At 40.5% G+C, this 17517-nt stretch overlaps 2 protein-coding genes across 2 annotated transcripts; both read right to left on the bottom strand.

Moving 5' to 3' along the window:
- Positions 1-328: 328 nt before the first annotated feature.
- Positions 329-6397, bottom strand: LOC310818102 (histone deacetylase 2). Its single transcript, XM_083688876.1, has 14 exons — positions 6274-6397; positions 5528-5640; positions 4944-5061; positions 4665-4739; positions 3988-4126; positions 3629-3770; positions 3384-3476; positions 3085-3193; positions 2799-2939; positions 2104-2212; positions 1788-1918; positions 1423-1578; positions 953-1008; positions 329-720 (listed from the first exon to the last, which is right to left on the bottom strand). The coding sequence occupies exons 1-14, from the start codon at positions 6326-6328 to the stop codon at positions 709-711; spliced, it is 1449 nt and encodes a 482-aa protein (XP_083545002.1). The 5' UTR covers positions 6329-6397; the 3' UTR covers positions 329-708.
- A 1585-nt stretch (positions 6398-7982) lies between these two features.
- On the bottom strand, positions 7983-17151 carry LOC310817669 (heparan sulfate glucosamine 3-O-sulfotransferase 5; the record flags this gene model as incomplete). The annotated part of the gene is made up of 3 exons (XM_083688326.1): positions 17060-17151; positions 9135-9276; positions 7983-8916 (listed from the first exon to the last, which is right to left on the bottom strand). The coding sequence occupies exons 2-3, from the start codon at positions 9239-9241 to the stop codon at positions 7983-7985; spliced, it is 1041 nt and encodes a 346-aa protein (XP_083544452.1). The 5' UTR covers positions 9242-9276; positions 17060-17151.
- Positions 17152-17517: the final 366 nt, after the last annotated feature.

Genomic DNA, 17517 nt, shown 5'->3' with positions numbered 1-17517 from the left:
GCCGTAATACTGCCTCCCACGAGTGATGCCCACAGAATATCTGATAAACACTTAAGTGGCTATGCTGTGCCTTCTATCTTCTATGGATCGAGCTAATGTGTACAAGCGCGTCTGAGTTGCGGCTGAACTGAACAGCGAAAGGATTAGAGATGGACGTTACGCCATCGTGTGGCTGCATTGTTATACCACAATAAAATAGATCTTATTTGCATGATCTGGACATACGCACTTACAAAAAGCAATCACACTCTGTAATAACATTAGATTAAATTACATATGCAGACAAGTATGATAATCACATCAAACATTAGTATAAAACGTTTTTAATTGGCAAAATATCAAATTTGTTAACAATTATGAAATCATCGTAGGCAAATCTAACGATCACATAATCCTTTCTAAAAACATGTAGTTAGAGGTTGATATTCCATTCAGAAGATAAAGCACATTGCAATATAAATGCGATAAAATAGTATCAAAGGACAGAACAGCGAATTCAGATTTCTTATGAATCCAATAGATTCACTGCTACAGTACACAATGAAAAGAAACAAAATCTTCACATCGCCTTAAAACTATGACATTGAGATCAATAATAAATATAATGCTTCTGGCGTGGAGTCTGACATGAGGGGAAAGAATCAGCATCCTCGAAGCTGTCCATGGAGAGCGATGTATTGTGGCAAGAATCAGGCACTGCTAGTCTGCTCAGTCTTGACACTGTAGAGCAAGATATGAAGAATGATGTGCTGGTATTTTGACTGGTAACATTCTAGCATTTCACCTGACATTTTTTTTTTTTAGATCAAGAGCAGTGGCCTAATCCAAAATGGCAGCACTCAGAGAGATTCTGTGACTGTGTTTCTTTCTTCCTTTGGTGTGGACCATTCATTTCATGGCCAGACACAAATGATCCCCTGTATACAGCTCCATGCACACCAGAGACTCCTACCTTTATGTCAGTTTTCTCAGTGCTGCTTTCCTTTGCTTTCTCCTCCTCTTTCACCTCTGTGAAAAATTGCACAAACAAGTCTTATATCCCTTATAAACCTACTTCACCTTTGTGAGAAAATCTGTATGCTTTTCTGTCATTACATATCAATCTCAAGTGGACCATTTGCAGTTTGGGGGCAGGTGTTAAATTGCGCCTTAGGACGCCACTTGGAGATGTTGGCCATCAAAAAAAGGTGTTGTAGCCATAAAATTGCTTCCAGATTTTTTTAATGGGTGATTTTGAAATTTTAACAATATTATGTTAGAAACAGACATTTAGGAAAAGTCAGGGAAGGAGGGGGACATCGGTTTCACATCAGCAGAGTTATTTTATTCTAAAGTGTCACATCACACCCATTGAGCTCCATTGGGGCGACTAGTGTTAAAGCCCTTTATGAAAGAGGCTCAGACACAGGACTGCACACTTACCAACTTTCTTCTCCTCTCCCTCCTTCTTGTCTTCCTCTACGCGAGGCCGTTTAGCACCTTTCTTGTGATTGGCCACATTCCTCCTTCCTCCCTCTCCCTCATCCTCGGAGTCAGAGAACTCCTCATCACAGGCTATCCTCTTGTCGGACGCTCGGACTGAAACGTAACAGAAAATGAAAGTTTAGATTCCGCAACCAATAACAGCCTCGATGGAATGCGCAAGGACAAATAAACAGCCAATGATAGTCAAGAGTGTGACCTAATTAATGGAAACCCATGCAGTCCAAGAACTGATGTAGCAAAAGTGTGTTAACATAGTAACTCATGTAGTAACAGTATAGTAGACAGAATATGGTGTGTCTTACTGGACATGCGCTTCTCAGGGTCCTCTGTGTCTTCATCCACAGTGTCATCAGGGATGGCGTCTTCTGGGATAGCCTGCATCTGCACTCCAGGTGCATGAGGCAGCATCCGCAGGTTCTCAAACAGACGCTGCCTAAGGATTAAAACGCACAACGTCAATGATTTTAGTACATCTGATATCACGTGAAAGCATAAGCTTACACAGCCTAACATCATTCATCAGGAAACTACATTTTTCAGTCATTGTAATACAGATATAACAACATCACAATGCAGACACACGTAGAAGACCAAGACCACCACAAACTCAGGCCTTACTTGATCTTGTCCATGTACTCCCGTGTGTTCTGGTTGGTCATGTTTGATGGGCTAATGTGCAACTTGAAGTCAGGCCCAAAGTACTCAAAGTAGTCGTTGTATGGCAGTTCTAATAATAATAAAATAAAAAAATAAAAACATAATAGAGAAAGAGAAATGTGAGTGCCAAGGTGAACATGAATGTTAGGATTTATATGCTGTAAATAAAAGAAAGTTTCAAAATATCAAACCTTTCAAATAAAAAAATGTTTCATGGAAAGATGGAACGACTCGTGTGATTTATAAGCTATAAAAGTCTCTCACCCTCGAGGGAGGTTATGTTGCAAGGGGTAAGGCTTTTGTTAATGTTCCACATTCCATTAAGTGAAGTCGTGGCCCTTTCGAAAGGCTGTGACGTCTTTTCTCCATCTCACACACTTGGTAGCACACTGACAGTCTGCTTAGTCAGCTCCCAGTGGGAATAAGAATATCAGGGCCATCTCTGTCAAGTGACACAGCTAGCCACAAAACCTTTTTTTCATGAGACTACCCCCCCCCCCCACCCGGCAATAAGAAGTAAACCATAAAAACTGCACTGGCAAGATCGATTCACTGGCTGCAGCTTTTAAGTAAAGAACTGGGGGAAAAGAACTGTTATTGACTGAATAAAAAGCTGGGATATCAACATGTATTTCGAATGGATTAAATGACCACACCATCTGGGATTTCAGTGTCCAGAGCCACAGCCGTCTCGTAGGTCCAACAGCGGGCCACGTTGCGGATGGTGTAGCCTCCTCCACCCAGCATCAGCAGGGGCAGGTTGAAGGACTTCATGTATTCAACACACTTGGCGTGGCCTGGTGAAAACGTCATATAGTTATAGTCAAAACAAAAGAAGACAATGAGACTACCAGATTCATTATGTTTAGCTAATTCATTTCTATGGTAAACATTTACAATGGCAAACAAAAGTGTGTAGAGACAAGCATTCAGATTCCTTACCACGGATGGTGAGATTAAAGCAGCCCAGCCTATCCCCTGAGAGGGAGTCAGCCCCGCACTGCAACACTACAGCACTGGGCTGGTACATCTCCATCACCTTGGCCATCACCTGACAAAACCACAGAGGATGTTTAGACTGCAGATGCACAACACTGGACAATGCACATTTAAAAACCAAGAAGATAAGCAAACATTTCTCTAAATGTTAACACCACACGTGCCCAGGTCAGATGTCTTGGTAAGGTTTCAGGACTATGCGACACTATGACACTCTCCCAATGATACTGGTGCATACTTACAGGCTTGAAGATCTGCTCGTATGACTCGTCATCAATGCCATCTCTCAGAGGGAAGTTGACAGCATAGTATTTGCCTTTTCCTGCACCGATATCCTGAGAGGTAGACATATGGAAATATTACAAAAATGTCAAAACACGTGAGTATCCCAAAGAGATCTCCTACCAGGTAACAGACCAAACTTCTAATTCTTATTTGATTCCTGTCATCTTAAGAGTGGTGGTCAAGTTCAGAGACAGGCGCTCACCCTGAGGTCTCCAGTCCCGGGGAAGTACTCTCCGTACTTGTGGAAGGACACAGTCATGACCCTATCTGTGGTGTAGAACGCCTCCTCCACTCCATCCCCATGGTGGATGTCAATGTCAATGTACAGCACCCTCTGGTGGTATCTAAGTGGTAGTGCAGGGGAAGAGACATCAAAATCATAGCGCCTCCAACACATCTGGCTGGTAGACATTTAAAACTAATTGTGTCATATCATATCCACACAGATGCTGATTGACACTTCTAGACAGAACAATTAAAACCATCACAATCACAAATGAATTAGATTGTATAAAATGTACACATTGTAAGTCTGGGTTTATCTGTGGAACAGTAACCTACTTGAGCAGTTCCAGGATGGCCAGGACGATGTCGTTGACGTAGCAGAACCCTGAGGCCTCTGACTTCTTGGCGTGGTGGAGTCCTCCAGCCCAGTTGACCGCGATGTCAGTCTGCTGCCTGTTGAGTTTCACGGATCCCGCTGTGCCAAGAGAGCAGACACTTGTTGTTGTTTACTGTATTTCCAGAAGCAAGTGTGTGTATAATTTATTATCCAAGAGGGACTTGTTTCACTGAATAAGCTGGAATTCAAAGTTTGAAGAAGCAAACATTTAGCAGAGAAGCAGATTTCAAAGGCATGGGTAAAAAAAAGCCCCTTTGACAGTACTGATCTTCAATAAAAACCCTGCAAACATTGCAGCTTGTACACATATCCCAGCCCTGCTTCGACATCCGTGTCTCCCTAAGCCAAATCCCTAAAGCCTAAGGTAACAGACAGAGCTGTCTGCGCTGGGTTCGCTCCTCTGAGTGTCTTCCTATACAATGAAGAAACAACCTGTTCCTTTTGATCTTTAGCCAAATGCTTACTGCCTAATTTACCCACATAGTTATGCAAAATATGTCATTGAAAGGTCTAACTAGAATGACGGACGGAGCTTAAAATTATCATTATAACAAGACTAAATATTAATTTGAGTGACCTTGATGCCACAAAAATAACAGCAGTTCCTTAAACTTACCAGCAGAGCCACCAGTAGACAGCTGGCAAAACTCAAACAACCCATCAAACACTGGACAGTCCTCCCCAACATTGACTATGAAGGGAAAAACAAATTAAAAGAATAACAATCAGAATATTTTTAAGATATTTGTCACAAGCACTTAATAGGCCTACAATTGACACACAAGCCAAACATTGCATCCACTGATGCATCAAACATCAAGGTTGAGTTATTTTTTTCACATTCTTTATCAATAGGCTTTGGGGCTTACAGCCACCATCACAGTGTCTCACTTACACCGCTGCATTTGCTTGCTGAACTCAGACATGTTGTCTGGTCGGATGGATTTGAGGAACTTGATGTAGTCGTCGCTGTGGTATTTTGTCATTTCCTCTGCAGTGGCTTTGTGTGGTCGCTGTAAGATAAAGACGTTTGAACAACTTGAAGCGGGTGGACAGAAAACAGCATAGCTACATATTCAGAGACTCAGTTAGAGTTAGACTCAGTTAGACTCAGTTACAATTAGCTGGATTCCTCATCGTGTTCTACTGTCATGGTTGCAGAAACAGTGCTGGAAAGAACAATGTGAAAGGAAAATATCAGACCCAGCACATAACTGTTTGATTGTTTTCATACAAGCTTATTCCGATTAGTCCTTTTGAGACTAGGTTTTTTTATTTTATTTAGCCTACATCGTAGCAACCATACAGAGGGACAAATCATAATACATACTACACCTTTTCCATTAGCTTGCAGTCACTACAAAAGGAAATTTATCGATTGAAATTCAACACTTGACAAATAAATAATTCATTAGATCGACATTTGTAAAGATGTATACAGACATTTAAGTTTTTATAAACTAAAAATGATCAATTTACATAGATTTCCATTTTTCTGTAGAGTCCATAGTTCAGAAGTAGGTTGTGAGTCATGCGAATTCGGTGTGGTTTCATGGGATGTCCTTGTCCATAATAATAATTTCCTATGTCACCTGATAAAGGAAACAAGGAAAGAAACATTAATTCAACAGACAATGACATTAATGCAATAGCATGTTTAATGTTTAATTAGTTCCCCCTACATGAAATGCATAACAAGCTTGTTTTGGACGCCCAGTGCAATTATGCGTGAGTCATAATTCTAGCCTAATTGGAAGAGTGGAATGGAGTGGAATAATTTTTTAAAGGTTTCTTATAATTAATACATTTAAGGAAATTACCCCCCCGCCCCCCCCATATTTGTAAACACATTGAATGATATCGCTCCAGGCCAGGGATTAGTCTGTCCCCGTACACACAGTTCAGTTCGTTGGCAAAATATCCAAAGTAACATCAGGCACTTAAAATGAGAGAACACAGATCCAAAACGTTTCACACAGCAATAATTCAATAATTATTCACTATTGCTGACGTTATAACAAGCAAGCATAAATATGCTAGCAAGCAGCCTGGCTAACCTATTGAGTAATAGCTAGCTAGGCACCAGTCTCCCGTTGGTGGCTCGTCATACAGTATGGCACAGAGCTAGCTGGTGCTACTGCTAGCTACGCTAGTACTAGCTGAACTCATTGTAAAATACCATGCGCTAATGATGGCTCTACTTTTCATATTCAGACATCCCATACCATCATAGTAGTAGCAGACTTTCTTCTTGGTTCCACCTGCAACCGTATAAGCCATGTCTTGCGAGTGGAGCTCTTGTTTAGGATGCTCTTTGGGAATATTAGGATGGACGCGGTCGGTGGTTAATGTTGTGGAGAAGAAAGAGCGATGGGTTTTGTGGGAGGCGGAACTGCGGGGCTCCATAGAAATATAATGACATAGATATACAATATGTGTTGCATCCCTCTGCCACAGCATGCATAGTAGGCTCATGCAATTACATTTAATGCAATTCAAATGGCAAAGTCTACTGATGTATTGTGGTGAACATGCCCTTCAAATCACACGTTGCATGTCCAAATTCACACGTTGTTCGATTACACCTCTTGCATACAGGGTAGGGATGCAAGTCTTGGCAGGTGTCTATAATGCAGTCCCTCTCACAGAAATGAGACACAATAAAATATGCAATTTTGTATTTACCGTGAGCTCAAGTTGACGTACCTCAAATGACACATTCATGCAATATTGACCAAATACTAATTGCAAATGAAAGGATCAGAAGCATTGGGCTCTAAAATCCAGTGTGATCCAGTCTTGTTTATGAGACATTAGCAATAAACAAACAAATAATAATAACAATAAATCAAATACTAAAAAAAAAAAATAGACTCAATAATAGATTAGAATAATAAAAGACTCAGCTGACAAGTGTTTAAATGTTATTTTAATTAAATCCTTTTTTGTTACAGAACGACACACTTATGATACAGAGAGTGGCTATTTGCACATAAGACAAATATGTTATTTTGCAGTAGAATAAGCATCAGTTGGTTTGACAAGAATTAACAAAGGACTTTTTTACTATAGCTTTTTGGCCAACAATATTGACAAACCATGTAAATACTGTCAAACAAAAAAAGTTACCACACAAATCCCTTACATAACACATTTCAAATGCTTGATGTCTTATGATATAATCTCAGTCAAACTTCAGTTTCATGTGAACTGTTGTTCCCCTTTTTGAGCATCTCCTGCCCTCCACATATTTTGGGTTGTATTATGGATTTAAGCACTTCATGGTAGGTTGAGGTTAAATCAAATAAACCAAACAGAGGGGAGACTATATTTTATGACAGCAATGGTTAACTCCAGGTTCAGACAATACAATGTTTGGAATGAAATAAATAACAAAATAAATAGCACAATGCTTTCTCTTGGTATTTTCATTGCACAAAAAAGGATCATAAATAAATAAATGACTCTGCACCTCATTTGTTGGTACATGAGAATCTATGTATTTTTCAAAGTTATTTTATTATCAAACATTGTCACATATACGTACAGTATAGCTACATGTATGCCCACAAATCTGTAAAATGTGCTGTTGACAGTGTTCAAAAAGCCATATGGTGTCTATCTCACACCTGGAGTCCTGAAGTTTATGATAAGGACAGGACGAGTCAAATGAAGTATTATGTAGGAAGGTCAGATGCTTTAAACTGAATCATTTTACAATCACACAACTCCCAAACCATTTCCCTTAGTCCTTCACATATTTAGAAACAAACAAACATTGATTCCATTACATATTTGGTCACATAGTCGTTCTCATGTACAAGTATTAAATTCAATCAAAGTGCTTTTAATATCCTTTAATATTGTTGAAATTGACATTTTCAAAACACCAACAGAACAACTTAGATTTTACAAGTTATCAGATCTCAGTTCCTCAGGGCCAATTGAATGTCCTGCCAGTGATCTGATAAAACTTCTGATTGAATGGGTGAAAGAACCTCCTCAGTTTCACCACCACTGAGGGGTCCACCTCTGGGTGGATGCGCCCCTTGCTGCCTGCCAGGCACTTGTTGAAGACCATGTTAAATCGCAGGCAGTAAAATCCCCTAGTGGCGTTGAAGTACAAATTATACTGGCTGATCCTGGACGGTAGGTTGAGGAAGCGCTCCACCAGCTGCAGCTCAGGCAGTGGGTCCGTAATGAGGCGGTCCCCATCCACAATGTGAAACTGTTCCACAGGGAAGTACTTCAGCCAGCGCTCCAAGTGCTTGGTGTAAATGCTGGTCCGGACTGCCTTATACTTGGTGTTCACTTCACAGGTGTTGCCATCGATGGCTAGCTTCTCAAACTTGTGGTAGGTCTTGTTCTTGCGCTCCTTGCCCTCCAGCACCTGCGTGTAGTCTGACACAGCTCTTGTGGTGGGCTCACGCACGATGATCAACAGCTTGATGGAGGAGTTCATCTTGAAGATGCGCTCAGGCACCTCCTCTGTGATGAAGTAGGCGGGGCTCTTCTCAATGGTGATCTGGTGGGGGAAGGAGAAGGGCATTTTCTCCCTGTACCACTCGATGCCCCGGGCGTAGTTCTGGTCATTGTCAAAGAAGTGGATCTCCTGCGAGGCCTTGACCACCGCTGGGTGCAGGTTGAGCATCTCAAGCAGGGCACGCGTGCCCCCTTTGCGGACCCCGATGATGATGGCCCGGGGCAGCTGCTGCACCAGGTTGTGCAGGCGGATCTGCTCCTTGGTGGCATTGCCCTTGCGGAGCTCATGAAGCAGGCCGCGCTTATACTGCAGGGTTCTGAGAGGGATCTGCTCTGGCAGGCCAGGAGGGCCCAGTCTGCTCTCAATGGGGCAAATAGGCTGCAGTCTGAATGAGTACAAAACAAAGATAGAAGTTTCATTAGTGTATATTGTACATCAAGCACATTGGTTTACATTTTTTTGGATGGTTCATATCTTACTACATATAAAAGTCCATATACATGGAGATAGTTATCAGAATGTAACATGAACAATTCAACAGGACCGCTTTAGTCAAGTGAAATTGCAGTGTGATACCAATGTGGTCATTCTGTGAACACCCACCTATCCAAGCTCCCAACCCTGGCCACTAGATAGAGGAGACTCCCGATAGCAAGGCTGCCCAGCATGAAGAGCTTCTGTCTCAGCAACGCCTGCTGTTTGAATAGCATGGCCCTCCATCAATCTTCAGGACTGCGTCTTCAGCCTGCGGAGAGCAGAGCACATAAACCACTAATCACTGCGAGGAGAGGGACAGGCTAATGTTTATTAACACACACTCAATCAAGTCTTACAAGTGATTAAGCCACACTCACAGGAGCCTGCAAAGTGCTGCAGTGCCATTAAAGCAGGCGCCCGCTTTCCTTGCCACCCCCCTTCCACCCACCCTTTATTTATTTCAATATTTCTGCCAACTCTGAGATCCGATTTGATCAAGTGTATGACAGGCAGCCTCCCCCTGTGAGCGCCTGATGGTATCATTTTCATTTTGAGTGTAAATGCAGAATGCAGAATGCAGCCTCCAGCCAGAGATGTATTATGCTTCTCATTAAAGGGGTGTTTTGACATCTTTTGATCCAAGGCAAAAACCTCTGCCATATATTGATGAAAAGATACTCATTAGATTGTGATGAAGTCTCTAGATTACTCTCTCCCATCTAATTACGAAGTTCCAGAGAACTGACATGTGATCAACACCAACAGGTTAAAATGCAGCTTGTCGTTTTTTCATCTCAAAGAAAAATCTAAAGTCTCAAAACAGTCTATAAATGGCACCATTGGATGCTCTAATCCCACGTTAAAAAAAATCAGACCATAGCACACTGTGCACAACAAAGAGAATGATGTTATTGAAAATAAAGCATCACCATAAGAAGCTGCTTCATGGAAACAAAACAAGAATGATCAAAGGAAGTAGGGAAAATCTGACCTCATTATTTTCTAACTTCATCTATTGTTTACAGCAAATTCCAGTTTTCACAGCATTATAAGGGTGCTTGGTTTAGAATGCAAAATAATTATGTGAAGTGGTTATATTGTCAAAATTGATGAGTCAATGTTAAGACAGTATTTTTGTGTCCTTGTCCAGCAGCAAATGTAGAGCTTTAATGATGAGCTTTAAACAGCTTTCAACCAGAGAACAGACCGTTGATGCTAACACTTTAAGATCACCAATGATCCTCCGCCTCAGCAGATTTTCCTTGATGTGATGATTAACATAGGAGGGAAAATAACTGTATGCATAACAGTGTTTGCCTCTTTTGACCTTCATTGGAAGAAAATAAATACATGTTCATCTGGTCAGCCAAGAGGGGGCAGTGTTTCATTATCTAAGAGTGAGATCAAACCACAGTGTCCATCAGACAAGACAGGAGAAAAAACATCTTGCAAGTGTTTCATCCCACTCCCACTGGTGCATAATCGTGGTTGTGGATGGTTGTTGATGGTTGTGAGTAGTTGTTGATGTGGCTTACTACTACTAGTTAATGACTATTTGAGGTGAGTAGACCTCCTGGGACACATCATTTCACAAAGCAGTGTTGGGTGTCGGAATTTGAGTCTACAGAGCAAAATGGAAGCAAAATAAGCAAAATAACAACCACCTGACCCAATCCACAACCTTGAAAATGAATTATTATGGACCATACAAGAAAGACCCGGTCCGAAGCCATCCCACTGTTACAACATGACCACAACAGTTTTCAAGACAAATCTCTGAAACCCCTACAGCAGATGGCTAATATCATTCCTGGTACAATTCAAGGAAGCTAATGCTGTATACAATGGGAAGGTGGCATGGGCATTTGACTTCTACAGTAACTAGAAAATAAGTAATATTGCCTTGCAGTGTGGCCTCTAAAGGGAGACTAGCCAAGCAATTGCAATTTTATCAGTCAAACAATACAGGAGAATAAACCCACTTAGCCTGAGGCCAGTCCCTTGTTTGTGGATTCCCATTTGGAAATGAAATGTTTTTCATTACATGCAGTGGGGCTATCTCTGAGAGGCTGGGGGGCCATTCACAGACCTCATAGAGAGTGTTTGTCTCATTGGCTCTTTGGTTCATTGGTAGGACAAAACAAAACTCTACATACATGGATGTCTACTTTGTATATAAATCAATGCACTGTTTTTACCTGGACTTACTTACACTCAGATTGAACCAAGGTTTACCCTTCTTTTCTTACTATTCTCTACTTTGACTGGCCAAGCATGTCTACATATCAAAGGGAAAACATCTATCGATCTAGTATGTTTGGTGATAATATCTTCCATCAAACTGCTACTATACATACTGCGAGATCAACACTGTAAGTTTATCATATGGATTGGCAATTATATTATGAACCATGTCTTATTTAGCACAGAACATATGTATTTGAGAGCTGTGAAGAGTTGTGGAGGAACAACACATAACTACTGTTATATACTGTACGTTGTACAGGAGTGTTTCTATCCCTACGAATTGTCACTCTTTCACTAATTGTACCTCCACAAAAGCTAAGTTAATAACTCATTAGTCTCACAAGGGCAAGGTAATCCAGCAGCCTCTCACACAATGTGACCTAAATAAACAGAAATGAGCCTCAGAGATATTCTCTTTGAAGGACTCAGAGACAAAGCAACATTTTGATTGAACAACCAGAAGGGTAGAAGTAGAAGACTGACATATTTTCAATGCCTTTGTAAGCAAGCATGTCCTCAGGGAGGGATATTAAATTGTCTTACAGATAAATTGAACAGCACCATCAATACAATCCTGAGAAAGAATCACTTTAACTATGACATTTTACTACAGTCAAGATAGAAAGCTCTTATAAGGAAAAACACACTTAAAAGTTTCTGGGTTTTAGTTTTAGGAAAGTCTTTCTCTGGAGTCAACATGCAGTTTAACAGCAAACAGAAAACAGAAGGCATTGATATTAATGTAGGGGAGGCTGTGTCTAGCTAAGCTGACAGTCTAGTATAGATTTTTTCATCAAAGCATGAATATCCATGAAAAGGCTCTTTGATATTTCGGTAGCTATTACAAAGTAAGGCAGACTGCAGTTTCCAGTGAATTATTTTGCATGAAAGATGTTTGTTTTCATTTTATTGTTACACCGTTTCTATATTGTTCTTGAATAATTGAAACCTTTGAGCACAAATTGAATTTGATTTATAGCCAAGGAACAAAGAGGGTTGTTTCTATTGAAATAGCATCATAACAGGAAAATATTATATTACCTATTTCCATTTTGTTCTAGCCTTGTATCCCCTCTTAACCTCCCAACTAACACCATGATTTGTTACCCAACAACAGGGAAGATAGTTACTATGAAATAAAGTGGTATCGGAGCTGGAAAATGCTATGTTACCTGTTTCCATTTCGGTCTACCCTTGTATCCCACCTTAACTTGACAAGCAAGACCACGTTTACCATGGTTAGACCATCAGTCAGTGGTAATACAGTCATACCTATCAGTATGCACGCATTCACTGCATTGTTAACACGGCAATTGGCTACCGATTAGGTCTGATACAAAGGCCTACATACAGTTAATGTAAATGTACATTTTCCATTATTAACACATTGAGACGTTGACATTAGTAATAATAAGCTGTCTAGTAGGTAATGTTGCTCTCTAAAGTAACCTTTAAAACCTTTGTTTCTCACTTAAAACCTTTGTTTCTTGTTTCAAAAGCTAACGTTAAAGCTAACTTTCAACTGCTAATGTTTGCTGATTGCTAACAAATATTTAACTAAAAAAATTTAACACAGCTACAGTGTCTGTACTTAATGTAGCAATACTCTGTAACTCTTTTAACTTGGAAAATAGGCATTGGTGACCTTTGGACCAATTTGCAAACTATTGAGAGGAAGCAACCTCCTAGTAAAGGGCAGAGTACCTTTACATTAACTGTATGGAAATCATCCATAAAAATGTCATGTAACAAACCCATTGGGTAGTTTATTACTGTGTTACAGCCACTGTAGGTAGCCTACCTGTTACTACTGACTGAGTAGACAGCAGTCTTAGTTGTGAGGTTAAGGTGGGGTACAAGGCTAGAACAGAATGGAATATAGCCTTCTCTGTTCAAATCTTCCAAGCAAAATAATTACATGGAAACTACAGGCCAACTTACCTTCTAATAACTTTATTGTTACTGGTAAATAATTACTGGCAATTACCACATTATGACTTATTCCGAGCTGTAATGTCAAGTGCTACCGATATTTCTAAGCTAGAGACATTTTTTTTTAAATTTTCCATTTTCTCTAATGTCGGCTCATGATGACCTTGACTGTCTTGGAGCATGCTTACTTCCTGAATGTTTATTATATGCAAAACAGAGGTGAAGTGAGGAGCAGACCATTCGTTTCATACAAAGCTGATTGACATGCGTTAGAAATGATCTAAACCACACCAAAGGCTTACAAAGCCTTTTACCCAGAATTCCATTGCAAACAACACAAATGAAAATGCTCTCACACTACTTCCCACGGCACATGATTAGAACTCTAGTTGATGTATACTATCCATATAGGCTTAATAACAAGAATTACCATATCCTGTATCCTAGAATACATCTCTCTGATTAGATAGTATGTGTTTATACATAGTGATATTGCATAAAATCTTGTTTACTTATTAAGGTGCCTGCTGTGCTCTGCTAATTATGTGTGCTCTGCTGTTCTAATTCTCAGAACATCACACTGTGGTTGTGGTAAAAATAGATCACTGCAGTTGGTCTCTGTGGAGTTCCATGGCTGTGAGCTCACAGTAAAACACCTGAGTAGGCCGTTGTTATACAAGCCAGGGAGACCCCCCCAGCGCCCCCACTCTCTGGTTTCTCTGGCTGCCCCATGGGGCCCATCAGAGCAGGATCACAGAGCTGCTGTGCTGCTACCCCCTGGGTGTGTCGCCAGGACCCTCAGACGACAGGCTGCCAGGGCATAGGGACACCCACAGCAGCAGCTGGGTAGTGTCACATGAAAGGAGCTTTAGGAACTGGGGACATTTTTTCCCTTGATCTAAACTATAATGTCAAATCAATACCAGTTTCTCCACTTCAAATAATCAATTTAGAAAATGTGTCACTGTTCCCTTATCTACATTGCTTTTCAACTCAAAATAGATGGGAGAACATAACATCTACTTTCAATCCCTTTCCCTGAGGGCGCAAATGGCCATCGTAAACTCATTCAGACAAAGGAACTGTCTCATTTTGAAGTTGAGTAACTGTGAGTTAGCATGTGATTGCATCTCTATGGGAATGTTTGAACACTGAGTGTCATTTGACTGTAACTGATAGGATGAGGTCTGATTGGTTCATCCTGACAAGAACTCTGATTTGAACACTGAAGGTTGAGGTGTGGGTATAAAAAAGAATGGAAGAAGCAGTTCTTTCTCTTTTTCTTCCTGCTGTCGGTATGTGAGTGTACTCATAGGTGGCCTGATCTCGCTCTCTCTCTCTCTCTCTCTCTCTCTCTCTCTCTCTCTCTCTCTCTCTCTCTCTCTCTCTCTCTGTTCTGTTATTCACATGATCATTGTTGCCTAGTCAACCCACTCAAAAATTCTTTGCACATAGTTCTAGATTAAGTGAAATGGAGTCAGATTATTCATATTCAAATATGCTTTTTTATTAACCATACAGAGCCAAAACTTGCCTGTCAAACCTTCTTATTGTAACTGCCAACCTATAAGGCTCTACAATTGGAGCGGAACATTAGGAAATTGTAATGGTCCACATAGAAAACTGATACCGTGTTCTATTTCTGTGAAACACATTCATCCTCAAATGACTCATTGTTCATTCACACCCATAAGGCACACAGCAAATTGCCATATTCAGCTATATCATATACAGAATCATGTCATATCTTGAGTTGCTCTAACGTAATTTGACAGCTGGATATTAGGGTGCACATTTGCATATTTTGGTACATTTAGTTGGGTGATTTACGTCATACCATTGTATGACCTTGTAATGTTGTATGGCCTGACTTTAAACAGCCTGGAGATAAAGGACATGTAACGGAGGGGCACTCTGTTACTGTTGTGGTGGACTTATATTAGGGGTCATATGATGGATGGGTGATTTATACACGTATGTAATGTTTGTGTTTATGTACTCAGGAGGACTCAATCAGCCTGCAATGGCTGACAGGCATTGGGTGAGCAGAGTATGGATGGTAACTACAAGCACAGTCAATGGTTTGGAGGTGTTCCATATCTGCTAATAGTCTACATAACAAGGAATCTCATTGTGTACCAGTATTGATGTTGGGTGAAATGGATTATTCTGGAATGTGTGTGTGTGTACTTACCTGCTGTGTAGCATTTCAGTTCCTGGTTGTCTCCTCACTGAAACCTCCAAACCGTGAACCAGTCCACAAAATATTTGTGTTTCAGACCATCTTGGTATTGTTTTTAACATGCTGCGTTCTACTCCTACCAACAACCTGTCTAATTGCATTTGCTCTTGCGTCGTTAACTCTACCACTGCAAGTCATTTTGCAAATGTTTTCTGCTTGTGCTGACTCTGTTTCAATTCAACAAACACAAGAATTAATAAATTGTTTCAATGGTATGTTTGGCTACTCCTAAAAATGTGGCCCCCGTTAAAACTAAGAAAAAGAATGCAGAAAAGCTAAACGAAAATAGTAGGGCTTGTAAACGACAAGTTTTCAACATTCATATGAAGGGCTTTATGATGAAATTCCATACTTCTGTATTTTTTTTTAATCTGATCGCTGAAAGCTGTCACAATCCAAGAATACTGTTTGTAAATGCTCAGTCAATCCGTAATATTGAGCAGTCTCTTGAAGAATGCAAAAAAAGTTGTTATTTTTCATGAAGAAAATGTAAAACATCAGATTACTCCACCTGTATATGACCTCACTCTTACCTACCATTTCAATACTACCGTGAGTTCATTTGACCCGATATCAGACGAAACTCTTAAGGAGATTGCATCTCACATGAAACCTGGCTCTTGTTCCCTAGATGTAGTTCCCACCAGATTCCTAAAAGAGCTCACGGAAACTGTTTGCCCAAACATTCTCTCTATCATTAACAGCGCTCTGGCCACTGGCTCAGTGCCATCTTACATTAAACGTGCACTTGTCCAGCCTCTTTTTAAAAAAATCTTTTTCAATGACTTGCCTGATTCTCAATGATATGTATTTTTTTTTTTTTTTTTTTTTTTGAAATATGTTTATTGATCAAACCTCAAAGTATAATACACGCTGTAAAGAGAATGACCATGAGTAACAGGTTTGACATTTTCCTTGTTTTTTTTTTTAAACAATATACACAAATTCACAAATTCCCACCCATTCCGCCCCTCCCTCACACTCCATTCATTTGATATGTATTATTTTAATGTTGCTTTCTTTCTGTTTGGAATTGTACTTATGCTGATTTTCTATTAGTTTAGTAGCACTTTGTAATCTTGTTTAGAAAAGAGCTATACAAATAAAAGTATTATTATTATTATTATTATTGTAACTCTGCTATAGAGACAGTCAGGCCATGACTGACCATGACTTTACGTCACAGTCAACTTGAATTTCTGTCTGCATAACTGGCGGAAGACTGGGATTGTGCAGCAACAACAATGAACTGGTGCAATAGATACTGACTATTGATTCAGGCCAAACACCCATCTCGTATATTTGCAAATGTTAATGTAAAAACTTTATTGCATTCTCTCTCGCATTTGTGAGTGGCTCTTTGTTAATGAAAAAAACCCTATGAGGTTTTATAGAGACAGACTGTGGCACCATTATTCCCCCTAATGCCTCTATGTCAGCTGAGGACAATGTGGATGGATGAAAGAAAAAAAACGTTTATGAATAATTCACCGGTGTGCAGTTTATTATTGTTATTATTGATCTATGCTTATCCACTTGGGAATGATTCTGCTTTTCTGTTTAGAGTCCCCACCCCGTCCTCCAGTAAGCTCCTCCAAGCCATGCGTCCATTTTGTGATATTACACCTACATTATTTATCACCGATGTTGCAGTGCCTTTGTCCTGAACTCTCCTCTGGCATCGCCGTGTCTGCAGGCCTCCGTCCGCCTGCCTCTGCAGCCGCCACTCCTCACTATTCACAGTCACACCCCTAACACACACCCCTCTCTCTCTCACTCACACACACACTCACAAACACACTCACACGCACACACACACACACACACACACACACACACACACACACACACACACATATGTGCACATGTGAGTGCACACATGCACCCACACACACACACACACACACACACACACACACACACACACACACACACACACACACACACACACACACACACACACTTGCTCTCTCTTGCTTGTGTCCATCCACCATGCCTGCCTAGAAGCCCCTACGAGCACTGACAGGATGACATGGTACTGCATCATCTCTGAATCAAAGTCACTTCACTATAGTGTATGGTTTACAT

The sequence above is a fragment of the Argentina silus genome (assembly GCF_951799395.1).
Source record: "Argentina silus genome assembly, chromosome: 17".
Lineage (NCBI taxonomy): Eukaryota > Metazoa > Chordata > Actinopteri > Argentiniformes > Argentinidae > Argentina > Argentina silus.
Note: the sequence above shows the minus strand (reverse complement) of the source record. Positions and strands in the feature narration are given on the sequence as shown.

Excerpts from the sequence above, each read along its gene's own strand:
- LOC310818102 (XM_083688876.1), bottom strand. The coding sequence starts at position 6,328 with ATGGCTTATACGGTTGCAGGTGGAACCAAGAAGAAAGTCTGCTACTAC. Across the intron at positions 3,477-3,628 it reads CCGGGACTGGAGACCTCAGG|GATATCGGTGCAGGAAAAGG; the intron begins GTGAGCGCCTGT and ends TCTACCTCTCAG. Across the intron at positions 2,213-2,798 it reads GGACACTGAAATCCCAGATG|AACTGCCATACAACGACTAC; the intron begins GTGTGGTCATTT and ends TATTATTATTAG.